The following is a 27,987-nucleotide window of genomic DNA, read 5'->3' on the forward strand; positions in this document are numbered from 1 at the left end:
ATGGTCATAAGATAGCTGCCACTGTTCCAGGCACATCTTCACACTACTGTCTAGGAGAGAAACAAGTACTGTTTCTTCCCATGTGTCCTTTTTTATCAGTCAGGAAAAAAATCTTTCCCAGAGATCCTCAGCAGACTTCCCCTGATGTCTTATTAACTAGAATTCTATCTCACACCTGTGGCTAAACCAGTCAGAACCCCAGCCCCTGGGGCAGTGTTGGGAGTTCACCTCTCCTGAAGCACATGACCTCCAGAGAGCAGAGACTTGAACAAAACAGGGGTTCTACCAAAGGAAAAAAGGGGAATGAAGAGGGCCTGAGAAGGCCATCTACTAACAGTATCCATGACTGTTGTAATCAAAGACAGCAGTACTGACTGTTTCTGCATCGGGGTGCAGAAACAATCTCACAGATGATATACAATTACAAATTGTGACAAATGTCATGAGCTGAGAGAACCGTGTGTTGTGAGGGAGAAAGCAGGGTGATCACAGGGAGGTCATGGATCAAGAAAGGGCATCCAGGGCTTCCCTGGTGGCGCAGTGGTTGGGAATCTGCCTGCCAATGCAGGAGACGCAGGTTCGTGCCCCGGTCCGGGAAGATCCCACATGCCGCGGAGCGGCTGCGCCCGTGAGCCGTGGCCGCTGAGCCTGCGCGTCCGGAGCCTGTGCTCCGCAACGGGAGAGGCCACAACAGTAAGGGGCCCGCGTACCGCAAAAAAAAAAAAAAAAAAAAGAAAGGGCATCCAGAGGAACTGAAAGATGAGTAGGAACCAGCTGGGCAGAGGGTTGGGGGAAAAGCATTCCAGGCAGAGGAAACCATCTGAGAACATGAAAGGAGACTGGTGCCCAGGAGCACTGGAGGGACAGATGGGAAAAGGCGTGGCATGGGGCTGGGGCGTGGAGAGGGTCCTTCCTGCACCATGGGAAAGAATTTGGATTGTATCCTAAGAGCAATGCTAAGACACTGAAGGTTTTAAAACAGGGGCATGATGTGCTCCAACCAATGTTTTTAAAAGATTCGTCTGGCTACTCTGTGGGAATAGATGGATGAGTGAGCAGAGGTTAGGAGACTATACGTTCACCCACAAGTTGATGGTGGCTTGGGGACGGGAGGGAAAGTGGACAGAAATGTGTGAACGCCATTACTGGGTCTCTGGGGGATACAAGGATGGGGCAGTCCTAGGACATCCCCCCAGCCCAGGCAAACAGTCTGTTCGAGGGGCTAAGACACACGTGCACACTTTAGTGAGAGTGATTGTCACGTGGGAGTTCAGGAGAAAGTAAGATCACGGGTTTGGAGGCTTGAGGCTAGGCCTGATTTCAGCATAGCTTCCAGAGGAAGGTGATATTCGAGCAGGACACCGAAGGGCGTGCAAGGTGAGTTTGAAGGTGCACATATGGGAAGGGCAGCCCAGGGAGAGGAACCAGCATGAAGCAAAGCAGAGAGGCAGGAAATGAAGGCCTAGGGGGAGAGGACAAAGCAGTCGAGTTTGTAGGGAGTTATGAAGGACATTCTTGGAAATAAGGCTGGAATAGTCATGGACATCAGCTTAAGGAGTGTTCTCTCTGGCAAACTCTGATAATAAAATAAAAAGGGGACTAGACTTAAGTAAAGTCTATGTTAGCTACAAAACCACTTGGTTTTCCTAGGAATACTCAATGTGCTAATTGAGTTTTAATTTTTTTTTTTAACACAAGCAAATAGTCCCTTTCCTCAATAACTGAAGTCTTTTTTTTTTTAAATTTATTTCTTTATTTGGCTGTGTTGGGTCTTTGTTGCGCGCAGGCTTTCTCTAGTTGCAGCGAGCAGGGGCTACTCGTTGTGGCACGCAGCCTTCTCATCGCGATGGCTTCTCTTGTTGCGGAGCACGGGCTCTATGTGCACAGGCTTCAGTAGTTGTGGCACACGGGCTCAGTAGTTGTGGCTCGCAGGCTCTAGAGTGCAGGCTCAGTAGTTGTGGTGCAGAGGCTTAGTTGCTCCGTGGCATGTGGGATCTTCCTGGACCAGGGCTCGAACTCCTGTCCCCTGCATCGGCAGGCGGATTCTTAACCACTGCACCATAAGGGAAGTCCTGAGTTTTAATTATTTATTCACTGGATGGAATAGCACTATCTCTTCCTGCCATCACTGCTACCTGCAGGTCATTTGCCAATTTCTAACTTCTTTTTAGAATATATCCCTTCATCATTTATTGGTGCTGGGGATCCTAGAATAAAAAGGCATGGGCCCAGCTCTCAAGGAGTCTAGGAGTTTGGGCAGATGAAAAGAGAAATGGCAACAAATATAATTGTTTGGGAAGAGGTGGTACAAAGGAGTGAGAAATTCTCTCTACTACCTGGAGTGTGGAACTAGATTTCAGACAGGTGGTGATATTTAATTCGGCCTTAAGGGATGAGTAGGAGTTTGCCAAAGAAGTGAGGTGGGAAGGCCTTCCAGACACAGGGTGTGGTCTGTGCAAAGGTGCATGCACGTCTTCTCAATTCTCCCATCTTCGATCCTACAAGCTTTATAGAATGGACACTTTTAAGTTTTATTTTCAGGCTCATAGGGGAAGTTTGATGATAACTGGCAGGTGCTTTCAGTAACTACAGAACAAGAGTTGGCACCTAAGTATTTGACCCTCAAAATTGCATTTTACCTTAATGTTACTCTGGTGGAGAGCAATTAACTAGAAGTCAGAATTTTAGTAAATCAAACTGGTTATACCCTCTACTCCCAATTATTTTACTGACTTTTACTTTTCCAGGGCAGCAAGGGAAAGAATCATAAATCTGTGTTTTGGGGGACTTAGTAAACACATTAGTCACCAATGAGACCCCTTGTCTCTTCAGTTTTCACAGAAGGATGGGAGAAGTCACAATTCACAGTCATATCTGGCTCCTAATTTTGCCATTTGCAGGAGACTGGTTCCCTCTGAGCTTCCTAAGTGTTCACAAAAGTATCTCAGTCCCAGATAGACACCCAAGACCGTCCTGCTCAGAAATTTGATTGCCAATTTTAGCTCAAGATAAAAAAACCAAATATATCAAGACGGTCTATGAGGGTGTGAGAAAAGAGCTATTTTGTCATCCAACACCCTCATTTGACAGGGAGCTGGCCAGAAGCTGCCGCCCACAGATGGGGAAGGAAGACAGAGAGGAAGGGCCGGGGGACAGAGCAGAAACATTTTGGGGAACTGCTGCATCACGGGCAGTCTCTGATGCACTTCCTCTCTCCTCCACCCTCCGCCCCGCTTGCCCTCTCTCTCCTTCTCTTTCCTTTTCTTTCGCGGTAGGCTTATGCGTCAGTTGCCGAAAGGTGGGGACATTTCCTGCCGCCTTTGCAACACTAAGGTGTCTTAAGGGAGGCTGTGCCCCATTCTGAGCTCCAGGCCGGGAAAGTGAGGGCCAGGGCAGCCCTGCCAGGGGAGACACCAGCTCACTGCCTCCCGGTTTGCACCTGACCATGTCCCTGGCCGAGACCATCAGCCTCTGGAATGAAGGGGTGCAAGCAGCCGACAAGAAGGACTGGAAGGGAGCCCTGGACGCCTTCGCCGCTGTCCAGGACCCACACTCCAGGATTTGCTTCAACATCGGCTGCTTGCACACGATCCTGGGAAGCATGCCCGAGGCGGAGAAGGTGAGTGGAGATGCCTGTGCCCGTGGCCTCCCCCGGGCCTTTGTCATTAGCGGTTCTCAGCTCGGCTTCTCTTTAGAAACCTCTCAGGAGCTTCGGAAGCACAAAAGCTGCCCAGGCCCAACCCACCCCCAGAGATCCCGATTCAATTGGCCTGGGGAGGAGCCTGCGCGGCCACAGTTTTGAAAAGCTCCCCAGGTGGTTCTAACAAGCAGCCGGCTGGGAACCCTTAGCTGTGGGTTATGCTCTCCTTTATTCCCCATCTATTACATTCAAATCATTCTGGAAACTTTCTTTAACACCTTTTTGAAAGCCTCCCTACTTTATGTTTTTTTCTATCAGCTGCTAGCCACAGAGTTTCCATCTCACTGCTTCACACCTGATTTTAAAGCACTGATTTTGGCTTTCCGAGATGTTCCTGTGTGTGAGCTTTGCCTGCCCAAGAGATCAAGAGAAGGTGCTTAAGAAAAATCGGTTTCATCTCAAGTGACAATTCTGATCAATTATGTGGTGCATTCTTTTAAGGATTCTGAGGCCGGTGGAAGGAAAGCAGACGGTGATTGATTAATGATGTCTGCCGAGGACAAGTTGTGGGATGTCATGGTAACTTTCTCAGCTATTTTTTCTCTCATCTTCCCTAGTATGGGGCTGAGCATTCTCAGCAATCACTTTTTCAGATTGGGCATGGTAAGCTGGAAATGGTATGGCGTTTGGAAGCAGAAAATCTAGGATCAAACCCCAGCTCTGCCTCTCTCTGGACCTTTGGTCTTCAGGAAGTCAAGTAGACTTCTGGCTCTCAGCTTCTGGAGAGGTTAAACATCATGAAGATTGAGTGAGGCACCAACTATTATTTTAAATTAATTTTTATTGGGGTATAGTGGATTTACAATGTTGGGTTAGCGTCTGCTGTACAGCAAAGTGAATCCGTTATTCATATACGTATATCCACTCTGTTTTAGATTCTATTCCCATATAGGAGGCACCAACTAGTAAAGTGCTGTGTAACTTCACACCACTGTGTAAATGTTAGTCCTTATTTTTACCTTTTACTGCAAGTCTTTGCAAGGTGGTGTGGACTCCTGGCCCCTTGAAAGGGCTAGTTGCTACCACAGCCATTCTCACCCTGACAAAGAGGGAGAGAGAGGCTGCTTGGAACACCTGCAGAGACTGCCAAGCCTGCCTCCGGCTCCAGAGTGGGCAGACAGGAGTGCAGGAGGGCCCTGCATCTGGCTGGAGGGAGAGGGCCTCCACCTCCTCTCCGGAGCCTGCCCAGGGGCTGAGCAAACGGCACCGCAGATGCACTGTCAGGAGAAGAGGTTGGCAAAGCTCGGCAGCTGGTCTGGGTGCAGCTCTGCCAGCAGGGGCTGTTGCCTCCGGCCTCTCGGGGCTCCTGGGCGAGGCTGTGCGGCCCAGCTCACCTCTCGGCCCGCCCACTCCGCCGTCCACCCTTCGTCTCCCTGCTCTAGGTTTCTCTTTGCTTTCTTCTGCTCGGGCATCTCATTCTTTCTTTGGTTTCATACTTGAGTCCTCACTCCTGGCATTTTCTATGCATTCTTATTTGTTATTATTTAAATTGTATAATATTTCAAAACAGTGAACAAAATGGCCATAAGAACACACATACTGATAATTACCTTAATTGCATAATATTTCTGTAATACATTTATAAAATAAATATTACGATGTATGTAACATTTTAATTAGGTTATTTTCAAATTTGATTACTTTTATTATTTTAATCCTGTCAGTAATCTTGAAAGGCAGATATGAATATCCCCATTTTACGGAGGAGAAAACTAAGGTTCAAGGAGATTAGGTAAACTGCCTCATGCTATGCCACTAGGAAGTGACAACACAGGGCATTCTGACCCCTCAGCCTCCGGTCACCTTCAAGACACGAACCATTCTCGTGACATTTCCTGGCTCACCCTCTGGCTCATCTCACACCTCCTCACTGCCTGGCTGTTCTCCCCACAGGCCTTCACCAAAAGCATTAACCGAGACAAGCACTTGGCAGTGGCCTACTTCCAACGAGGCATGCTCTACTACCAGATGGAGAAGTAAGTGGTCCAGTGTTGCACAAGCTGGAGAAGTGCACAGAGAAACCCCGAGGGGGTCTTGGTGATGCCAGACCTGGTGTTTGAGCAGTATCTCCCCAGCCTCTGTTGGGAAGCATGACTGGACCTTCTCTGAGAAGTTATGCAATCAGTCAGCAAGAGGCAGAAGCCCTCTCCGGGGAGGGAAAGCAGGCCTGCTGCCCAGTTATGGCCCACAATGAGCCTACATAACCACCACAGGCTAGGTGTGACACCCCACCAGTGTTCCTGATGGGTCATAGCCCAGGTGGTGATACCTTGTCCATCAAGGGAGCATCCATGGTGGTCTACTACTATGAGGTATTGAGCTGTCACACAATGACGATTGTCATGAAACCACATCAAAACCTTCCTTCGTTCCTGCAGAATGTGTTTTCAAACACCCGGTTTAATCCATTCAATGAGATATAATTCAGCCACCAGAGTGAGAGTATAAGCAACATTATATGTACAAGAATATATTAAGGGCTTCCCTGGTGGCACAGTGGTTGAGAGTCCGCCTGCCGATGCAGGGGACACGGGTTCGTGACCCGGTCTAGGAAGATCCCACATGCCGCGGGGCGGCTGGGCCCGTGAGCCATGGCCGCTGAGCCTGAGTGTCCGGAGCCTGTGCTCCGCAACAGGAGAGGCCGCAGCACTGAGAGGCCCGCATACCGCAAAAACAGTCATCTAACAGGGGGAGTCCCACCCCGTTTTAAACACAAAGCAAGCCTTTTGAATAATGTCAGTTCTTTCTTTCTCCCTCCTCCTGGGCCCAGATCTTTAACCATCCTGATGGGCAGAATTATGAGGAGGATTTTGTTGGGCTCATTCAACCCCAGGGAGACACAGGCATTGTTATTTCACAGCTGAAACTCAGCTGCTGAGCCTGCTCGCCAGAGAGGCAGGAACACCCGCAGGTTAGTGGTGACAGAACCTCACACGTGCCCTCCGAGAGGACCTTCCGTGCTCTCACAAACAGGCAGTGGAACGTGAAACAGGACACCTGCCTTTCCACCTGCCTGCTTCTTGGCTCAGTGAGTCGGAAAGAACAGAGATGCTTACCTCGCCCCGCTTCAAGGGAATGCCTTGAAATGCTTCTTTCTTCTTAAGGAATGACCTGCCTGCTTTTTTTTTTTTTTTTTAGCGGTACGCGGGCCTCTCACTGTTGTGGCCTCTCCCGTTGCGGAGCACAGGCTCCAGACACGCAGGCTCAGCGGCCATGGCTCACGGGCCCAGCCGCTCCGCGGCACGTGGGATCCTCCCGGACCAGGGCACGAACCTGCGTCCCCTGCATCGGCAGGTGGACTCTAAACCACTGCGCCGCCAGGGAAGCCCTGACCTGCCTGCTTTTAACAGGTTTTACAATCAGCTTTATTAACAAGGATGTGTTAGAGGAAACCATCCTTCTGTTTCAAACGCAGGTCTCCTGCTGCTGTTCCTCCTGCAGCCCCTGCAGCTGTGGGACTTCCTTCCAACCAAATGATGACAGAATGTCCAGCTTCCCTCCCCCCACCTTGCCGCTACCCTGGGACCTTTTGGCCAGCCTGCCCTCCTGGCCCGCTCCAGGCTTCCCTGAGATCAGTGTTCCAGCTTCTACAACTATGTATTTTTATCTCCTGATAATAGTTAATACAGTATACGGTGTTCAGTAAGCATGTAAGGAAAGATTGATATATGAATTTAATTGCCAGTTTTAGAGCTGGACCTATAAGTATTAATAATAATAGTAAATTATTATATATATTAATATGTAGATTATATTACATATATATATATATAAATAAAAATAGTAAATTACTGTGTGTGCCAGGCACCGTCCTAAGCACCTGAATGCTTTGTGCTATTACTATTCTCTAATTCTAAAGATGAGGAAACAGAGAAGTTAAGTAACTTGCCCTTTGTCACTAGATAGTAAGTGGCAGAGACAGGACTCCAGTCTAGGTGGGTGTGACCTCAGAGGTTAGCCCCAGGAGCCTCAGAGGTAGCCAGCTTCTCATGAACTATGCCCCTTGAGCATAATACACTCCTTGTAAACAGTGCACTTCCTATATCAACATGGAAGCTGAGGCCAGGGAAGCAATTTGCCAGGGTCTCCCAGTTAGCGGCTGGGCTGGCCGCAGTCTCTCGGCCCCTGTCCTAGGGTGCCTCCTAGGGCGCCTTCATTACCCCACACCACCTCTCAAGGGTCCCCGCCAGCCTGTGTCCAGATCCCAGGCTTGCCTTCAAGAGAAGCCACACGTGGCAGCTCTGGGTCAGACAGTGGCCGGGGGACTTTTGGTTCAGCTGCCTGCTGGGAGCCACCAGACAGCCACATTTGTTCCTGCCAGGACAGGGGCTGGCGTGGGGATGGGGAAAGCTTGATTTTTGCTGCTTCTACCCACTGCTGTCTGGCAATGGCTCCCTCCCACCAGGGCATCTGTGGAGGTCAGGGGCAGGCCAAGCAGGTCTGGTCCAGGTCCTGCCCACGCCCCCATGGGCACTATTTTTTTAAGTGGTTTTTGGGTTTTTTGTTTGTTTGGGGGTGTTTTTTTGGCCGCACTGTGTGGCATGTGGGATCCTAACCAGGGATCGAACCCGTGCCCCCTGCATTGGGAGCCCGGAGTCTTAACCACTGGACCACCAGGGAAGTCCCGCCCATGGGCACTGTTGATATGGTCGGCCCTATTCTCCACCACGAATCCAATGACAGCCACCCTGATTCACCTTGAGCCAGTCAGCACAACGCCAACCCAACAAAGCAGAAGGGCAGTGCCAGAAGTGATAGAAATGCTGTCTGGCTTAAGTGATGCTTTCTGTTTTCTTTTTCCCAAAGCGTGTGGAGGAGGAGGGAGGGGACAGGAGACTACAAAGGCCACAAAACCAGTAGCTAAGCTGGACTCAGGAGAGAAAGAGAAGAGAAAGAGAAGGCTCTGGGCAGGAGGGTGATGCCAGTGGCTGTGAGGAGGGGCCCCTTGGAGCTGCGTCAGGCTGGCCTGGCCTGGCCTCCTGGTGGGAAGCAAGGCACAAGCCATGCTCTGATCAGCCCCGTGGGGACGTGGAGGCCAGCAGGTGCTGCTCTGCTTAAAGCTCTCAGGGGGGACTGAGGCTCTCTTGGGAAGTGACAGGCTGGTTGTCAGAAAGGTGGGAGGTGTGTGCAGTCAACAGAGACCAAAATACCTGTGGCTGCCTGAAACTGGGAGGCTGGCAGGGTTGCTGGCATGCACAACCCCAGGGGGTGCCGTTCACACTGGGTTCTGTGGGATGCTGGGGCTCAGGATTGGTGAAAAACTAGAGAAGGTCAAGAGAGGTTAGACAGGCTTCTTGTCCTAGTGAGACGGATGCGCAAAGAGCAGCAGACACGCATTTTATTCTTTATGCCTCCGTACCTTCAACTGGTTTCTTTCCTGCAGATATGATTCCGCCCTTAAAGACCTTAAGGAGGCCTTGACTCAGCTTCGAGGGAACCAGCTGATCGACTACAAGATCCTGGGGCTACCGTTCAAGCTGTTTGCCTGTGAGGTGAGAAGGAAGGGCCCAGCCTGGGCAGGGGTGGCTGCCGGCTGAGGGGCAGCTGACAGCTGAGATGCACGTCGATCTGTTGACACATCCGGGAGCCAGGAAAAGGCATTTCGCCTCCCCTGCCTTAGGACTTAGATTTTTCCCTTAAGAAGAGACTCAGATCAATTGCTTCGGGCTCCTCATGGAGTCCTCAGTTACCTGAGTGCATGGATTTGAATAATGTGAGGCTCAAAGAACCATGTAGAAATGAGTTTGCTGGGTTCTCTGAAGGGAGGCTTGGCTGCACACGAGTATGTTGGCCTGTGAAAGTTGTCACAATAATTTGTATAATTCAGGTGAACAGACAATTTTCTCAGCGTCATACTGACAAATCCAAAATCACGGGTTCACTTGCCATACAGAACCTGCCTTAACCCTGTGCAGTTCCCAAGTTCACGCTCTTTGCGATGCATGGTCTGGCCTCATGTACTTGGTATATACCCAAAGAGAGAGTGAGGACAATTTAGCACCAAGCTGTCCCCTCCTGGTCAATAGAACAGCTCAGAGCACACAGTTAGGAAAGGTCTCCATAGAAGGATAACTTATATTCTGTATGACCAAGACGGAGAGGCATGTCTGGCTGTGACTTCATAGGTTCATGTACTTTTTCCAACCCACCCTCTGCACTCCCGTTCTAAACCCCAAATATATACCAGTAGCTTTAAAACTAAAATTCATGCAAATATCATAGATCTTTATTTAGAATTGGTGAAAACATGTCCCCTTGTTTTAGTTTCTCAGACAGGAGAAGCCAAGTGTCCCCAGGGTCACTCAAGGCTAATAATAGAGTCCACAGCTGCCTGGGCCCCTGGGGATACACGTCTCCCCACAGCCCCATGACAGGATAGCAACTTACTTCAGTTCTCCCACACTAGGGAAATGAGGCTTTTCGGTGGGAACTGGCTGGCATTTGGCCGGCTTCTAGAGTACCGTCTCTCAACTGTGGTCCTTTTCATACGTTGGACCAGCTCATTCTTTATTGTGGGGACTGGCCTGTGCATTGTAGGGTGTTGACCAGCATCCCTGTCCTCTACCCACTAGATGCCTATAGCACCCCACCCGCAGTGTGACAACCTAAAATGTCTCTAGATATTGCCAATTACCCCTGATTGAGAATCACTTACACAGAACCGCTAGAGAAAGAATCCTAGAATGGTACTATCAAAGCAGAATTCCATGCGAGGAACGTTCCCCCTCTAATTGGAGTTGAAATGACTAGGGGGCAGGAAATACTGGCTGTATGGGCTTCTCTGTAAGTGAGGCTGGACTTTTCAGGGTCCCGTATACCACATGGGACACTCCAGTCACTTCCCTACTTATAAAGCCACTGCTTCCTTCCCACCAGGGTTCTGAGAAATCACACCATCCTTTTTGAAAAGAGGCTGGGGCTTTTCCAGTCATGGAGTCATAAAAACCTGTTGCTAGAAAAGGTCTTAAGAGCAGGTGGCTGAGAACCAAACAGGAAGTTTTAAATGACTTCGAGCTCTCCTCTCTTCCTGCACACGTGGTCAGGGTTGGGCTGGGCTGGCCAAGCATGTATGCAGAGGGCAACAGCTCATTGCTGCTCAGGAATAGCCCAGGAAGGGAGCCTAGATCTCTGTGTCTGGGCTTGGTCCCTGTGTCCATCGTTCAGCACCAGCCACTAACTCTATGGAAAAACCAACCATGCCTCCATCCATACTTGCCTTGATAAACTGTCCTTTTTAACTGGATGAGGCCCTGGACCAAATCACAGTGTGGGTGGCAGGCTGGTATAGAGACGTGTATTAATTATCTGCTGTTGATTACCAAATTGCTCTACAGCTGAGTGGCTTAAAACAATACTGTTTATTCTCTCACAGTTTCTGGGGTCAGGAACCCAAGCTTGGCTGGGTGGTGCTGGCTCAGTGGCTCTCATGAGGTTGCAGTCAGGATGTTGGCAGGGCTGCTGTCATCTGAAAGCTTGGCAGGGGCCGGAGGACCTACTTCTAAGGTGCCTGGCAAGTTAGTGTCACTGGTTGTCAGGAGGCCTCAGTTCTTTGCCACGTGGACTGCTCCATAAGGCGGCCTGAGTCCTGTGATGACATGGGCTTCCCCCCGAGGAAGTAATGAACCAAGAGAAAGTAATATGGAGCCTCAGTGTCTTTTATAACTTAGCTTCAAATGTCACACCCCCCTCATTCCCATAATATTCTATTGGCTACACCTGTCAGCTCCCTTGGATGTGGGAGGGTGAGAATCACGGGAGCCATCTTGGGATCTGAGAGACAGGGATCAGATCCCTGCCCAACACTTACTAGTTGTATAAACCTAGGGAAGTCACGTGTCATTTATTAGCCTCAGGTTCCTCATAATCTGTAAAGAAAGGCTGAGCACTTACCTCATACACATTTGCTAATAAATTCACTCGTTTTTGCATACCTTTATAATGCCTGCTGGTGTCAGGCAATGGAGGTCCAGGGGTCCACAAGACAGTGCCAGCTGCAGAAGCTCATGGTCACGTGTAATGCGAGGTGATAAGGTTAGGGCAAGAGAAGTGCTGGGGAAGGACTCTGGAAGCACGGAAGTGAGGCCCCCACCTTGTATGGTGGTTGTGGGGTTAGAGAGAATGCAGATAAAGTGCCTGGCCCAAAGAGGCGGTCAGTAAATGGTATCGTTGATGATGGTGGTGATGATGGTAAAGACAATGACAAGGACAGACAGCACTGATTTCCAGGAGCCCCAAGTTCTTCGTCGATTTAGCCTTCTGACCGCAAACACAAAGAAGCCCCAGATGGCATCAGTCTGCAGACTCGGCCCTGTGATCTTCCCCCAAACCACGTGGGCTCTCCCCGAGAAGGCAGGCGAGACCTCTTTGCTCAGCCTCCTGGCAAGTCCCGAGATAGTTCCCCAGATAATAGTTAATGAGAGTAATGAATTCAGCACCTAGTGTGTGCCAAGCAATTGAACTCAGTGCTTTATGCGAATTATTTATTTCTGACAAAAATCTGGAGGCAGGAAACATTACTATCACCACTTTATAAGGAAGCCGAGGCCACATACTAGCAAACAGCCCTGGGGTACCTCCACTGCACTGCCTCCACATGTTACAGCTTGGAAGGCCAACAATCCCCTTCTCCAGCCGGGCCTCAGTTGACCAGCTCTACCTCCTCTCTGAGGCCTTAGAGAACTGCCCACACCCCACCCCGGGGCATCAGGCTGTGACTCCCATCACTTTCACCTGTGAAAAGCTTGCAGCATCTCCTGGCTGTGTAGTCGTGCTCCATACATGCTGCAAGGAGCCCTAAGAACTTGCTGCACTGTCGTTAAAAAGAAGTAAAGTAAACCCTACTTGTTAGCTGCCATCTTGATTTTCTCCCACCCCAGGTATAGTGCTGCCCTGGGTTGTATCGAGCCTCTTTCCACCTCCAGTGGACTTTTGCCCATAGGGTTTCCTCCTGCCCGTATGACTAAATCACAGTCTTATTACTCCTGTGTTCTGCACAGGGTTCTCTTGGTGCTGATGACGAATGGTGCATCTGGAACCCTCTCTCTCTCTCCATCCCACACCTGTCCAGTCTTTGAGCCCTGGCTCAGTGGCAGAAGCTGGTCTGGGAGGCCCCAGGCCTGTATTTTATTCCCAACTCTTCAAGGGGCCTTGAGCACATCACTGTTCTCAATACCAAAACCACACAATAATTCTAGTCCCCTGCTGACCTACCTGGCTGTTGAAAGAACGCACACGAGGTTGGATTTGTGCATTACATGATGTTTTCTATACACCATCCTTGTGCTAGATATAACTCCGGAGCAAGATTGATTGTATTTTTGGATATTCCCAGGAGAGCTGGGAAAGGGATAAACGTCACCAGGCAACATTCTGGGAACACACGTGCAAGCTCTCCCCTGCATGGACTCTAGATTCCGAGCAGCCTCAAGTTTTATGTTGCGGCCTGTGCTTTTCTAGGTGTTATATAATATTGCTTTCATGTACGCCAAGAAGGAGGAATGGAAAAATGCTGAGGAACACTTAGCATTGGCTGTGAGCATGAAGTCTGAGCCGAGACATTCCAAAATCGACAAAGCCATGGAAAGTGTTTGGGTGAGTGCGCTGGGGAAGCAGGTGGCAGGAGGACTTGCTTGGGTTTTTGTGTTTGTTTTAGTGCACGTGCGGATCGGGAAGTCGTAATCGTGGTGCTTTTACCTCCTCTGAACTCTGGGTAACACTGATCTTGGGGCATGTTTCCATGTGGTATGGGACAGCAGAGCCCTCCTTTTGCCCCTCTGAGGGGTGCCTGGTGGCAGCCGGGGAGAGGGAGAGGCTGGGGGCTGGGGCCAGCACACAAGGGCAGAGGCTGTGCCCGCTTGCTCACCCCTGGGTCCTCGTAACCTGGCTCTGTGCCAGGTGCATGACAGCTCTCAACAAAAATGCATTGATTATATGAACGAATGGTGAAAAGTATCCGTAGTTTGAGCACAGCTGGGGATGCAGCTGGTTTTAAATAAGATTTTTAAACACCAGGAACAAGGGGGCTCAAGTCAGTCTGTACATGCCTATCCATGTCTGCAGACACCAGTCCCAAGAGAGCACTGTCGTGGGCCTTGCTTGGGTCAAGGGCCACCTTTGTGGTTGTGGTGCCTCCCGGGCCGTGAGTGACCACCCTGCCTGAGCCACACAGAGTGGGAAAGGGGCAGCTCCCCTAGGAAAAGAGCGTGCTGGGCAAGCAACACCCACAGATGTCCTCATGGCCTCTCGGTATAAGGCGATTGTGAACCCAAATGGTCCTACCTTAGACATCCTGAAATAATAACAAGTCCGGCCCTGCACGTTGAGAAAAAGTGCTCTTGTGAGGTTATCTCAACGGATCCATGCATCCATTCATTGAGGGACGCAGGACAAGCATCCTTAGCCCCATTTCACAGGTAATAAAAGACCATGTTCTCTGTGTTTTAGAAACAGAAGCTGTATGAGCCAGTGGTGATCCCTGTGGGCAGGCTGTTTCAGCCAAATGAAAGGCAAGTGGCTCAACTGGTCAAGAAGGATTACCTAGGCAAGGCCACGGTAAGTGAGGTCACTCAGCGTCCCCTGAGATCCCTCCGGCATGGGCCCTGTGGAGCAAGGGGAGAGGGACTCTTGGGAAAAGGGCACCTGCCTTGTGGCTCTGCCCTGGGAGAGCAGCAACTTCTAACCCAGAGGGTCAGCAAGCCCATCCTTAGCCGCCCTCCACTTCTGTTCTTTTTTTTTTGCGGTACGCGGGCCTCTCACTGCTGTGGCCTCTCCCGTTTGCCCTCCACTTCTGGAACCAAGTACCCGCGAGAACAGATCCAGGGTGTGAGAACGGAGGGAATCATGGGGAAAACCACAGAAGGATGGGGAAGCAGTGCTGACCGAGCCCTCACACCTTCCTTTCTCAATTTCAGGTTGTGGCATCTGTGGTGGATCAAGACAGTTTCTCGGGGTTTGCCCCTCTGCAGCCACAGGTGAGGCGGTCCTGTCCTTCTCCACGGATCGAGGTCTCCAGAGCTCTCTGTGAAACAGCCAACTGGGGAGAATATTTGTGCTGAGCTGCCTCGTTTTAAGGGCTCCTTCAGCTGAGCTCTCAGTGCCGCTGAGGGTGTCTGCATGACCATTCTCTGTCACGGGTCCCATGACTGGTGGGAGAATGAGGCAGTTTTAGGCTTAATCTCAAGTCCTCAGGAACCAACACTCCTGCTTCTCCCCAAATGCCAGGCTTCACTTCTCTAAGTTCTAAGAGAGCTCTGGTGTGTATCGTCTCTCCCGAAGTCTTGACCGTTCTCTCAGGAAATTGAAACACAGCTAGGGAAGGCTTTTTCACAATGCCTCTTCTCAGACAGAGGACACAGGGGCTGGTAGGGGACTCCCATGGGACCCGGGGCCTGAGGCCGTGGCTCTTGTGGCTGCATCTGTCTGCCAGCGTCCACAAGATTTCCTCGGGAACACAGGTTGGGGGCCCAGGGTGAACCATCTTTCTGCTCAAGCTGGGCTCAGAGACACAGATCCAGATGGATTAGGTGACAGTGGGTCTAGAAATGTGAAGGCAGAGCTCCCTTATGAAGGGAAGAGGGTAGGGCCGGCTAAGGAAAATTCCAGCTCTGCTGCAAAAGAACCGTGATGGACAGGAGTGTCGGTCCACACTAGCAGAGGGAGGCGTTTCTGAGCGTGGCAACCACGGTCCAGTGTACACACACCCAGTCACCCTGAGAGCAGCGCTGACAGCCTCCGGGGTCAGAGAGATGACCGCTGGCTCAAAATGGGACCGACACCGGGGCACTGGAGGGTAAGATGAGCAAAGGAGGAGAGCAAGAGAGGCACAATTCTTTGACCTCTTTCTTCACCATAAAGTTGAAGAAAGCCTTGCGGGATTCCCTTGGGCTTCAGGGCAGCCAGGCGACTCCCAGAGGGGAAGAAGCCCGGATAACTGGGCTCCGTGCTACTCAGTGTAGAACAGGGAACACACCTCAAAAGGAGAGTCTTGCCTGCTCAGTGGCCCTTGGGTTCATTTTTAAATACCCACGAGTGTCATGTGACAGAGCAGACAATAACTATAGAGCAGCGCTTTGGGAAACTGTTCCAGGAAGGGGATGGAGCTCAAAGGCAAAAGCACCCTCATGACACCGTGTTGCTCTGTGATAGCTGAACTCCAGAGACCAGGTGTGGCTCAAGATGAATTGCTGTGCTGGTGAAACCTGGGCCCTGGGAGCTGGTGGGAGGCGTTATTTTCCCGTGTTTAGTCAGGGCACAGTGTCCTCTCCCTAGACAGTGTTCTGATTGAGCCAGAAATGCAGTCTTTGATATTCTGGTCTGGAAGGAGGCTTAAATTACCGTTAACCGTCTGTTCTCTTTCCCCCTCCTTCACTTACTGTCCTGCCCTTCTTCATTTCTCCTGAATGTTCAATAGGCAGCTGAGCCTCCGCCCAGGCCCAAGACCCCAGAGATCTTCAGGTAAGTTAGATTTAGGCCAAAATGCAGACTACCCAAACTCCAAGCCTGAACTGATGGCAACAAAGGGCTGAAGAAGGTGAAGCTGGGGTCAGGGGCCAAATCCTGTGCAGTTTAGCCCAGCATGCCCGCTCCTCCTGCTTTCAGGGCTAGAAGGGAGTGATGCAGGGGACGGAGCCCTGGCTGTGGTGGGGTCGACATGGGGGTCTGGCCACAGCTGTGTGGTGGCCCCGTGTCCCCAGGTCAAGGTGCGCCCAGAGAGTGAGGGGTTGTTGCTGAAGTGCAGCAGTGTCCGTGGAAGGTCGCCGCTGGGGGGCCGCACGCCGACCTCAGGGTGGAGAGCTCTCTTCGGGCCGCAGCCCCCTCCGAGGAGGGGAGGCCGGGCTTCTGGAATCAGGCGAGCAGAGTGATTCCAGAAGCTGGAACGGCACGTCCTTTCCTGTGTGGGCGTTTTCCACTCCCTATTGGCACCCGTTTTCTGAAGAAGGAAGAGGAAGGACTCAAGAAAAAGAAGTCATGTTTCTGTAAGATGAGAAGCCAAGAATGACATAACCTACAGCTTTCTTAAGAGTTATCTCTAAGTGAGGAAACAAGCCTGGCTCCCGCGCCCGATAGGGAAGGGTGTCACAAAAGCTGAAAAAAGTACCAAAGCAACTATAAAAGTCAGGGGGCTGGATTCGCTCATTCCTAAACTCTCCATGTGCTGGTGGGGGCAGTATCCCCTATATACATGAATCTGGTGTTTGGAAACAAAAGGAGGGGCTGGAGGGAAAGGCAGGAGCAGAGTGGGAGGGAGGGAGAACCAGCAAGGCCAGAGTGAGTGGAGGGAACGTGGGCCTGCCTCAGTCACACGCTCCGAAGTGGCACAAATGGGACGCCCCAAGAGCAAAGCAGGCCTTGAGGAAACGGTAAAGGGGAAACGACATTGTACAAGGCACAGCTAGGCAACCTCAAAGCTCTTTACACTCTCCCCCAAGCCTCCCGGCTCATCTCTCCCCCCGCCTGGTGGGGGGCTCATCTCTCCCTCCCGCCGTGTGCCTGACCCACCCCCATGCTGGCTCTAGGTGATTGCTCTTCCCCCGTCCCCAATTCATCTTCCTCACCCAGCGGGCTCTCACCCACCTTCACCTTGCGCCCCTCCTCTGATTGGGCTCTACCCAGGCTTCGGCGCTGGCTAAGCATACCCAGGAAACTTCCTCCTCAGAAGGGAAGGGAGGGCAGGGATGGCAAGGCCTCGTTATGAGTGTTGTCATATTTCTTTTACTCTTGTGCCACTTGCACGTATGGTTATGGAACACGTTCACGTGCAGTTTCCTACCGAGTCCTCTTGGGACCTCAGGCAGGCAACCTCCCTGCTCAGGGTCACCTGGGCAGTTAGAAGTGGAGTTAGAAGGTGCCTGGAGTGAGCCGGCTCCATGGCCATAGTTGCTGGTCCATAGCGCCACGGGATGGGATGCGGTCCAGGCTAGACGGTGGTTGGGATCTTGTATCTTGTGTCTATCCCCTCTTCTTCTCCCCCCTGCCTCCCCCTGCAGGGCTCTGGAAGGAGAAGCCCACCGTGTGCTGTTTGGGTTTGTGCCTGAGACACCAGAGGAGCTCCAGGTCATGCCAGGGAACATCGTCTTTGTCTTGAAGAAGAGCAGTGATAACTGGGCTACGGTCATGTTCAACGGGCAGGTATTCAGAGGACCAGGGGTGGGCTTGGGGGCACGGGATCCTGGCAGCACATGGAAGAGCTTCTTGAGGAGCAGTACCTGCTACCCTCTTTCAGCTGTCCACCCACCCCTCCCCATGTCTCTGGGCTGTTCTGAGGTGTGGGCACTGATGAGCGCATCTCTATTTCCCACTTTCTGGCTCCGTGGTGCTGCACTGCAGAAGGGGCTTGTTCCCTGCAACTACCTTGAACCAGCTGAACTGCGGATCCATTCTCAGCAGAAGCCCCAGGTACTGTAGTGCCAAGGTCTGACCTGTTCCCCCCACTTGCCCCCCAAGCCCCCCACCGACAGACCACAGAGGAGAGAAGAGCAGCCCGGAAGAGGCGCTGAAGACACACTAGTCCCGAGCCCACCTTGCGTTGGTACCAGCTGCCCAGAGCGGAACCTGGGCATGAAGGAAAAAACCCAGATGTGCTGAGTAGAGACATTGGCAGGACCTACCAGGCCCCCACAGCTCTGTGATTCCTCCCGGTCAGGGGTGACTTGACCAAAGCTATAGCCTATGAAGGTTAGGTCTTCCCAGAATGTCCTCTTCACCTGGAAGAATAGTCAGTGTGTTGGCTGGTGAAATCCATTCAAATTTAGAAATCTGCTTTAAAACACTGAATGGGAGCAGGCCTTGCCAGCCACTGATTCTGATGCTGCTGCCACCGCACCCTCAGCCCCCATCTCAGTGACCTGCCCTTCTGCCAGGCCTGGGGAGTGGTCTTTGTTCGATCCATGCAGACTTCTGATGGCAGTGGACCCTGTCTCTCTCTAGACTATGCAACCAGTTGTCCTCTGTGGGCTTGGCCTTCCCTGGCCAGAGTCACTATGTCCAGATGACTTCACAAGTTCTAACTGCCATGCAAATGGGAAGTGGAATGTTTCCTTTGAAGGGGCAAGATGTGGAATGAGAGGGTGAGCTAAGACAAGACTCAGGGTCCTACCCCACCTCCAGTGGGTTTCCAGTGTGGCTCAACGGGGTGATCAGGCAGCAAGGGCCTTTTACCTGGGGGCTAGGATCCTCATTTCCACTGTGATTGGTTTTCACCAGGTCAACTTTGCGTCCCATTTAACCAACACTTTCCTTAGTCTCCCCTGAATGTTACCACCACCCCCAGCTTTTAGGAAGTCGTTTGCATCTGGCTCCTTTCCATGGGGGTCTGCAGGGTCTGCCCTGCCCCCAACTCCTACCCCTGCCTAAGAACTGTGTCTGAATGAAGGTTCTCACCCTTTCTTCCTGTTCCCTCCAGGAGGAAACCTCGCAGGAGCCTGATATCCCAGGTCCTCCCAGTTCCAGGGCTCCTGGAAGACCCCAGTTGTCACCAGGTTTGTGTCTCTGGAGCAACATCCCAGGGCTGGGTGTAGCTGCTCTCCCAGCCTTCCAGGGAAATGTGGTTTCTTGTCCTCCCAGCGGGCCCCTCAGTTTAGGACCGCAGGGCCCCAGAGGCCCCTCTCTCCTGTACCACTCACCACTCACCGACCCCAAACATAGGAAATCAATGGCCTTCCTCCCTGCCTGCTCCAGAACACTCGTGGGGCTTGGGCACATGTAGCTTGCTTTCTAGGGGCACTGAGTGTCCCAGCTCGCTCATCAAGTACTGAGACCTCACCCCAGGAGGAAAGTTTCAAGTAATTGCTTCACATGTTTACTTAAAAGGCGGATGCAGTGGCTCTTTTCAAATGTCTGAGGAACTCTGTCTGGAAAAGAAACTGCTCTGCAGAGCCCTGAGGGCTGGACAAAGAACCACGGGGCAAATGTGAAAGGCAGACTCTCCTGATGTGTGGAGACGGCTGCCCTGGGAAGTCAGGGGCTTTTTGTCACTGGTACAGATTAAGCCGATTCTGAGTAAGTGCTTGGCAGAGATGCACTGAATAGGTGGCATGTCCAGATCCTAGGTCAGTGATTGTCATGCCCACCTGGTCATTAGAATCACTTGGGATGCTCCCCGCCCCTATTTTTATTTTGAAAATATCAAGCCTACAGAAAAGTTGAAAGTATAGTACAATAAACACCAGAATACCTTTCACATAAATTCAGTAATTGTTAACATTTTGGACCATATACTTGCCCTGCTCCTCTCTCTAATATAAAATGTTTTTCTAGTGGCTGAGCCACTTGAAAATAAGTTACAGACTCATGATACTTCACCCTACACTTCAGCGTCTGTCTCCTAAGAACAAGGACATTCTTCTGCATAAGCACAATATAATTGTTATATCTAAGATAATGTTAATATTATATCTTAATTATATAATATAAATTGTATATTTCATATTCAAATTTCTCCTACTGCCCCCCAAAATGTCCTTGATAGCTTTTTTTTTTTTGGCATTTTCTGTCTAGGGGTCCAGCAAACATATTAACCTAGGAAGATTTTAAGAATTTGGATTCCTAGGCCTTTGATTCTGGTGTTTCAGGACTGGAATCAGGCTTAGGAACCTGTATTTCTAGAAAAAACTTCCCAAGTGATTCCAGTGATCAGCTGGGTTTTAGATCAGTGATCTTTTTTGATCATGCACCCCTCCCCACCATGGTGAATATCTTTAGAATATCTTTATCTTCTCTTATATAAATTATATACATACTGCTATATTAATATATTTTGCACATTAGAAAACATACACAAAAATAAAGGACAAAATGAAAATAAGTGGTTCTAATATTTCTTCTAGTGGCCCCTGGCTCATCTTACACTCTCTGATTTTCATTTCTATGGAGCCCACTGCTTTAACTGACCTTTGGGAGTCTTGAATGATACCACTACACCAGCAGCACTGCTGTTAACTGACTTTGGGGAATCCCTCCCTAACCCCATGGGTTGGTGAGAATGTGATGGTCCTTTGATAATTACCTATATCCTCCCTAAATCAGAGACTTGGTTCATCTGTGTGTTCATGGCTTCGCCCTTCACATCACCCCAGTGATTTATCCTGCAGTTTATTACGATTAGTAATCATCCCAGAGGTTAAAGGATATGAAGTTGGGTGCCCTGTTCTAAGAGGTTTCCTCTTGTATATGGCAGGGGCTGGCCAAGAGTGTTCATTCATCATTGTCTTTTGTTTTATTCCTTACCTTCTTCATTTAGGTCAGAATGAAAAAAAAGAGCCCAAGGTAACTTTTTTTTTTCCTTGTACTGTTTTGAGTGGTAGAGGAAGGAAGAGCTTGGGCTGCCCACTTAAGCATGTCCACGGGTGTGTCTCCCTGGATTACAGAAAGAGACCCAAAGGAAGGGTAGACCAGATGCTACCACACATACAGGGACCAGGGACACCCTCGACAGTCCCTCCCTCCTCCATGCACACACTGCCTACTGGCCCATGGCTGGTGGGCCAGATCTAACCCAGCAGGAATTCTTATCCAAGTGAGAGTTGGGCTGGAGGACAGAGCTCTGAAGGCCCTCTCGTGTTACTGTGAAGCCAGGTACTTCTTGGCCTCTCCCTGTCACGGGGTGCTCCCTGTGATCCGGCATGTTTCTCAGAGGAAGCCTCAGACACTCATGAGTTCCCTTTGCTTGCTCTCCCCACAGGAAGTCAAGCTCAGCATCCCCATGTCCTACACACTCAAGGTGCACTGCAAGTACACAGTGGTCATGGAAACGCAGCCCGGGCTCCCCTACAGCCAGGTCCGGGACATGGTGGCTAAGAAGCTGGACCTCCTACCGGAACATACTAAGCTGAGGTGAGCTCCACGCAGGGGGCAGTTAGGGGGACAGCTGGGGAGCCTGCTGCTGGCCTGGTGGATGGCAGTGGAGGATGGCTCTGCACTGATGCTCTCTGACTTGATTCTTCTTCATTATCTCTACCCAGCTATCGGCCTCGGGACAGCAGTGAGCTGGTGCTCCTTTCAGAAGACAGCATGAAGGATGCCTGGGCCCAAGTGAAAAACTACTGCCTGACTGTGTGGTGTGAGAACACAGTGGTGAGTGCGGTGAGCTCAAGGGCATCTAAGGCCATGTTTCTAATGGGCCGCTTCCTCAACAGCAGTTCAGCATTTACCCGGCACCTTCTGTGTGCCTGTCACTAGGCTTGGTGTTAGGGATACGGTGGGTAACAAGCCTCAGCTCTGCCTCCGTTCCATTGCATCCTCACCTGGGTTGCAGCCAAGAGAGGGTTTCCCACAAGAGAAGAGCAGGCCCAGGCGCCCAAAGAAAGCTTCTAGTCCCTTCCATCTGCTGCCACACCTAATTGTTTCAATGTTTAGACCCATCCCTATCAAGCAAGGTTGGAATGAAGTCATAGCTTGAGGCTGAGCTCACAGCCATTCTTCACCTTAAGTTTCCACGGGTTAGAACAATTGGGAGTGAAAGAAAGTAGTGAGCATTTATTTCACAAAGAGATGCCTTGGATAAAAACCTCCTACTAACAGCAAAGCATCTATTGAGAACTTCCCATGTGCCAGGTACCAGGCAGTCTGTGTATAATTCTCATAATCCCCATAACTCTATGAGGCAGGTATTGTTATCCTATTTTGTAATTTAGGTAACAAGGCAAAGGGAGGTGAACCTGACCAAGATTACACAGAGCCTGCCTGTTGTACTCTTGAACACCTCGCGATACTAACAGTAAAAGGGCAGGTTATCTATAGGACCTGAGGTCTGAAAAGAGTTAACTGACTTTCCAGTAAGAATAAAGGGAGTCAGGAGCAAAGTTCGAGGCTAAAAGTAGTAGCTACAAGTTATTACTCTTGGACTTTGTCCCTTAGTCTCTCAAGGAAAAGTTGCCATTTCTTTTCATCGTAGATGTTAATTTTTTCCCCCCAAAATGGTCCTTGGAAACCATCCATCTGCTTTCTGTCAACATACTTTTTTGTTTGCCTTTTATGTGATTTCACATTAGTGGATCATACAGTATACACTGATATATTCTTTTGTGTTTTAGTAGTCCATTCCTTTTGAATGCTAAATGGTATTCCACTGTATGGATACCACAATTTGCTTATTCATTCACCTGTTGGTGTACTTTTGGGTTGTTTCCAGCGTTTGTCAAGTGACATTAATTCTTTTTTTTTTTTTTTTTTGACATTAATTCTTCAACCAACATTTGCTGGGCTCTTACTGCTCTCTTAGATAGGCACTAGAGATATAAAAACTAGTTAAGACACAGGCCCTTCTTGGGGGGAAGACAAGGGCAAACAGATGACTACAAAGCATGTGTTAAGTAAACTGATGGAGATGCACGAATGCCTTACTGTGTTATGTAAGCACTCAGGAGGGTATCTCACCCAAAGAGGCTGGAGGGAAGTGGGACAAGTCAGTAGCCTTCCTAGAGAAAATGACGCTGAAATTGTCTTGAAGCTTATCCTGAAAAAAGTACCTAGAAATTAGCAAGGTGGAGGAGGTTAGGATGGATGTGTTACACAGATGGAGAGAACAGAGGGAAGACCACAAGAATCACCATAATGGGAAAAGGGGGCTCAGTGCTACTGGATGCAACCGGGACAGCGGCTGGAGACAAGGTTGCAAAGGCCACAGGGCCAGATCAGGGAAGGCCTTGTACACTGCTGTGCCAGGATGATGCTGGGAGCAGGGAGAAAATAGTGAGGCCTTGCTTTGGATTGATGATTCAAGGGGCATATGAGCAAGACAGGGAGCTCAGCTAGGCTGGCTGGTGGGCTTCCTCTGAGTACTCAGCTCCCCATCCACAGTCTGGAGGCTGGGGTGTCCCGACCAGAGTCCGTGAGTCTGCAGTCTCCACTGTCCAAAGCTGTTGTTGAGTAGGGTCCCAGTGACACTTCGGTTCTCCCTCTACTCACCTGTTTCCTGCTTCAGCATTTGTCGACTGTGGCATCTGCAGTTGTATCAGTCTAGGGGGTATAAAATTAAATAGTTCCTAAGTGAATCCTTGGTCAGTTACTAGTTTTCACGTGCAAGTAGATTTTGAGGCCATGGAAATGACCAGAGTGGGAAAGCTATTCCAGACCATGCAGGCCTTGGGCCCACAGTGGAAGGCAGAGTCCCTCCACCAAACCCGCATCCCTACAGCTGGGCAGGGGCTTCTGCTCAGTTAGGGAAGGGTCTCTTTGGTAGGTTCTCACTCAAAGGCAAATGTTCGATGGAAAGAAAAAAAATGAATGGGAGGGGAAGAATTAAAGAGGATGGGCCTGGAGGAAGGCCCTGTAGTAAACCCCACAAAGTAAACCTTGTGGTTATCTAAGAGTTCAGAAAATTGCCTTCAGGAAGTAGAGACATTGGAGCTGAGACATCCTGGTGCCTCTGGCTGAGAGGAAAGGCCCAGGACCCTGAGGGTAAGTGCCAGTGCAAGGGGTCCCTTGAAAGTTTGAAAGGTCACTCTAGGTTTTCCAATTGTCTGTTTTTGGACTAATCCCTTCAGTTCTGTCTTTAAAGGATTCTGCTTAGGAGTTCTGCTCTAAATGTGAACTACTTCACTGAAAAGGGTTTTTTCTTTTAAATGTTTGAAATCATTGTTAATTTCTGTAACAATTGTTAACTCCTGCAGGGAGTTTCTGATTAATAGATTTGGGATGGCGCAGAAAATTTGCATTTCTATAACAAGGTGCCCAGTGTTGTGGGTAGTGGGGAAAGGGTGTTAGATTTGGGAGTTAGAAACCCAGGTCTGACTTTAGGTTCTGTCACTTACTTGTGACTCAACCTCTGTTTCTCCATCTGAAAAGAAGTAACAATAGTACCTATTCTACCTTTTTCAGGATTACTGTAAGGTTTCAGTAAGATTTTAAGACTATCTACAGTCCTGCATACCTTTTGGTTTCACTTATCCAACCATCCGGTGTTCATAAAGTACATGCCAGGTCTATGCTAGGTGCTGATCACAGACTGGCCTTTCTGAGTTTATAACCCAGGTGCTACACTGACATTTTGCTGACTGATGCTGACTTTAGTGATGTTCAATGTTCGCTGCAGGAAGTTAGGAAAACTAACAGGCCTTTTATTATTTCAGGGTGACCAGGGCTTTCCAGATGAAACTGAAGAAACCAAAAAATCTGATGCTAATAACCAGACAACAGAAGCTCAGCTTAAGGAAGGGAGCCAAGTGGTAGCACTCTTCAGCTACGAGGCTACCCAGCCAGAAGACCTGGAGTTTCTGGAAGGGGATGTAATCCTGGTGTTATCAATGGGTAAGTGCTACTCCTGGATTTGAGTAACTAATTCACATGTTAGCAGGAATAAATTCAAGAGCAGAGAGAAGAAAACATCAATAAGCTACAAACTTTAGCTGATGTTTTCAATATCCTGCCTAGCTTTCAGCCAGAGGGAGCAAAACTGAGCACTGACCTTTTCATCTGATGCTCTCTCCTGGGCAGGGAAGCAACAAATGGCAGACTTAAATCACATTTTGATTATTAAAGATTGTTTTGGAAGCCATGGATTCTCATACCAGAACTAATGAATTGGAAGGTGGTTAGAATCATTTTGCCTTTGCACCAAACCACATGATACTGATCTTCTGCAAACTACAGTTCTTTGAATTGATGTACTTTTCGAAGATGAAGGAAGAAGGGGATAAATTTTGCCTTAAGAAGCAACTATTCAGAATTGCTCTCTCTGGCAACTTTCCTGGATGTTACAAATCAAACACATTTAACATTGAAATAAGTGGAGGGTTCTAATTTAGTTCTTCTCAAACTTAAGTATGCTCATGCATCCTTTGCAGTTTGTGAAATAAAATTCCTTGGCCCAGCTCCAGAGATTCTGATTCGGGTCTGGGGTGGGGCTCACTAATTTGCTTTTTTTTTTTTTTTTTTTTTTTTTTTGTGGCACGCGGGCCTCTCACTTTTGTGGCCTCTCCCGTTGCGGAGCACAGGCTCCGGACGCGCAGGCTCAGTGGCCATGGCTCACGGGCCCAGCCGCTCCGCGGCATGTGGGATCTTCCCGGACCGGGGCACGAACCCACGTCCCCTGCATCGGCAGGCGGACTCTCAACCACTGCGCCACCAGGGAAGCCCTAATTTGCATTTTTAACAAGCTTCTAGGTGATGCTGGTCTACTGACCATACAGAGGAGCACCGCTCTAACTCATGGTTTGACACAGTCTTATTTCTCTACCTGGTTAACAAGCAAGAGTCACATCAAAAGCTTCATTCACATGGCTGAAATCTTGTGCGATAGTAATGCAAAGCAGTGAAAACCGAACACTATTATTATAACAGAAAACCTAACAGGTTAAGAAACGAGAGCAGGAGATTTTAAAGTTAATGGGGTAAAGAGTGAGTGTACGAGACTGTGGCAACTAACTCAAAATATGAGTAATGAAGTGCATATCTTCTGAAAGGGAGAATGGAAACTCAGTTGTAAGAGTTGGAGTTAACTCCCCACACCATTTTTTAAGTGTCAGTATCAACCAATCAGCTCAATTGTCCAGAGGTTTTTTTTCAGGGTTGGGGATAAGAAAAAGACAAGTGAATGCTCTGAAAAACCTTCAGGGTAGGTATGCAGAGAAGGTGGCGTACTCTTTACTGGGATACGTATAAAAGTCTAAGTTGGTCTAATTCAGAAAGTATCCATGTAATATTTTGATATTGTAACACTTACAGAGAAAACAATTCAGCATAAACATTGTGTGGGGCTGAGGGGTGAGTTCAACTGTATTCAACAGTTATGAGAGAGTTTCATTCCAAAAGGTTCTCAAATTTAAAATGTGAATCACCTGGGGAGCTTGTTAAAATGGATTCCGACTCAGGTTTGGGGTAGGACCTGTGATTATGGCATTTCTAGTATGCTCCCAGGATCCACGACAAACAAATGCTGATCCATGACTCACATTATAGGAGGAAGAATCAAGACAACAGTTTGCAATTAGAATCACCTTGAGTGAACTTTAGAAAAAACTCTGATGCCCGACCACACTCCACACTAATTAAAGCAAGAGTTTCTGGGGACAGGATCCAAGCACCAGTGCTGCTGTAACATCTGATACAGATGTCTTACATCCAAAGATGAACTTCTGAACTGGTTCTATGGTCTGGTAGATGGGCTTTGGAGTAGGTCATACATACCTAAGGTGTCTGATATTTATTGGCAGAATGACCCTGAACAAGCTATTATCTCTCTGGGTCTCCTTTTCCTTAGTAAAACGGGGATATTATCTACAACTGAGTTATGAAGTCTGTGCCTGCACTTTATTAGTCTCAAAATAGGTGCTATGAAAATTCTTATATTTTACAAACATGGACTGAACCCATCACTAGCTCCAACTCTCAATTCTTTGATCATTCACCAGTGAACATTCATTATTAATATATTTAACCAATTGCATGTCCCTTTCCTGTAATCAAAACAAAGATTCCCAACAAAGCTAAAACAAAGTCTTTGTTAAAAAAAATATATCTAAAGATTCATTATTCAATTTCTTTCACTTTATTTCTTTGGTAACATTTTGAAAAGTCTAATTCATTCCTTTGCATTTTATTCCTCCATTATCATGTCTAAGACAGAAACCAATAATGAAATGGCTAAGTCCTATGTTTGCTCTTACCTCCATTTAACTTTCCAAAGCAGACTTTTCCCTGTTAGCACAACTGGGGGGTGAAGGACTGACAAAAGATCTGTGTGCAATATTCAGATGAGGTAACTCTCCTATACTCATTTTAGAAATTGAAGTATACTTTTCCTTTTATCAGTGAATGAAGAATGGCTGGAGGGGGAGTGCAAAGGGAAAGTTGGCATTTTCCCCAAAGTTTTTGTTGAAGAGCGTACAACTACAGACTTGGAAAGCACTCCTAGAGGAGTCTAGGGTGTTTCACAACCTGCAAAGTTGAAGAAAAGGCGGTACTATCATTTGCAACATTTAGCACGCCTCTGCAGTACACTGTACAGACATCGCTGTTTGGAAGTATTAATTCATCTACTTTTCCCTGTTAAAATTTAACCTATTAGACAGTGATGTGGAACTTAAGATGACGATTACCTTGGAGGTGGCGAGGGGGTGGTGGTTGGAAGAGCCTGGATGGGCATGAGGGGGTCTTCCAGGGTGCTGATAGTCTGTTTCTTGCTCTGAGTGCTGGCTACCCAGATATGTTCAGTTCGTGAAAATTCACCGAGTTGTATACTCACTATTGGTACACCTCTCTGTGTGTGTGTGATGCCTCAATAAAAAACTTACAAAAACAAGATACCCAGAGTGCAGGCCCAAGACCTAAGTGTAATTACCCCCATTCCTGCA

The 27,987-nt window shown here is 49.1% G+C and overlaps 1 protein-coding gene across 2 annotated transcripts; it reads left to right on the forward strand.

Moving 5' to 3' along the window:
* Positions 1-3,237: 3,237 nt before the first annotated feature.
* On the forward strand, positions 3,238-27,932 carry NCF2 (neutrophil cytosolic factor 2). Of its 2 annotated transcripts, none has more exons than XM_029229672.1 (15): positions 3,238-3,619; positions 5,594-5,676; positions 9,084-9,192; positions 13,157-13,291; positions 14,144-14,251; positions 14,611-14,670; positions 16,110-16,153; positions 17,686-17,827; positions 18,026-18,094; positions 19,101-19,176; positions 20,937-20,962; positions 21,378-21,529; positions 21,658-21,769; positions 24,766-24,943; positions 27,446-27,932. In XM_029229672.1, the coding sequence occupies exons 1-15, from the start codon at positions 3,446-3,448 to the stop codon at positions 27,556-27,558; spliced, it is 1,581 nt and encodes a 526-aa protein (XP_029085505.1). In that variant the 5' UTR covers positions 3,238-3,445; the 3' UTR covers positions 27,559-27,932. The 2 variants fall into 2 exon arrangements, with proteins under 2 accessions (XP_029085505.1, XP_029085506.1); XM_029229673.1 differs by lacking the exon at positions 3,238-3,619 and adding an exon at positions 4,172-4,219.
* Positions 27,933-27,987: the final 55 nt, after the last annotated feature.

This window comes from Monodon monoceros, unplaced genomic scaffold, assembly GCF_005190385.1.
Source record: "Monodon monoceros isolate NGI ecotype Baffin Bay Population unplaced genomic scaffold, NGI_Narwhal_1 Super_Scaffold_18, whole genome shotgun sequence".
NCBI lineage: Eukaryota > Metazoa > Chordata > Mammalia > Artiodactyla > Monodontidae > Monodon > Monodon monoceros.

What these genes read in the sequence shown, in the direction of transcription:
- NCF2 (XM_029229672.1), top strand. Translation starts at nt 3,446, where the DNA reads ATGTCCCTGGCCGAGACCATCAGCCTCTGGAATGAAGGGGTGCAAGCA. An exon ending in ATTACCTAGGCAAGGCCACG is followed by an intron (nt 14,252 to 14,610) that starts GTAAGTGAGGTC and finishes TCTCAATTTCAG; the next exon opens with GTTGTGGCATCTGTGGTGGA. An exon ending in CCGGAACATACTAAGCTGAG is followed by an intron (nt 21,530 to 21,657) that starts GTGAGCTCCACG and finishes ATCTCTACCCAG; the next exon opens with CTATCGGCCTCGGGACAGCA.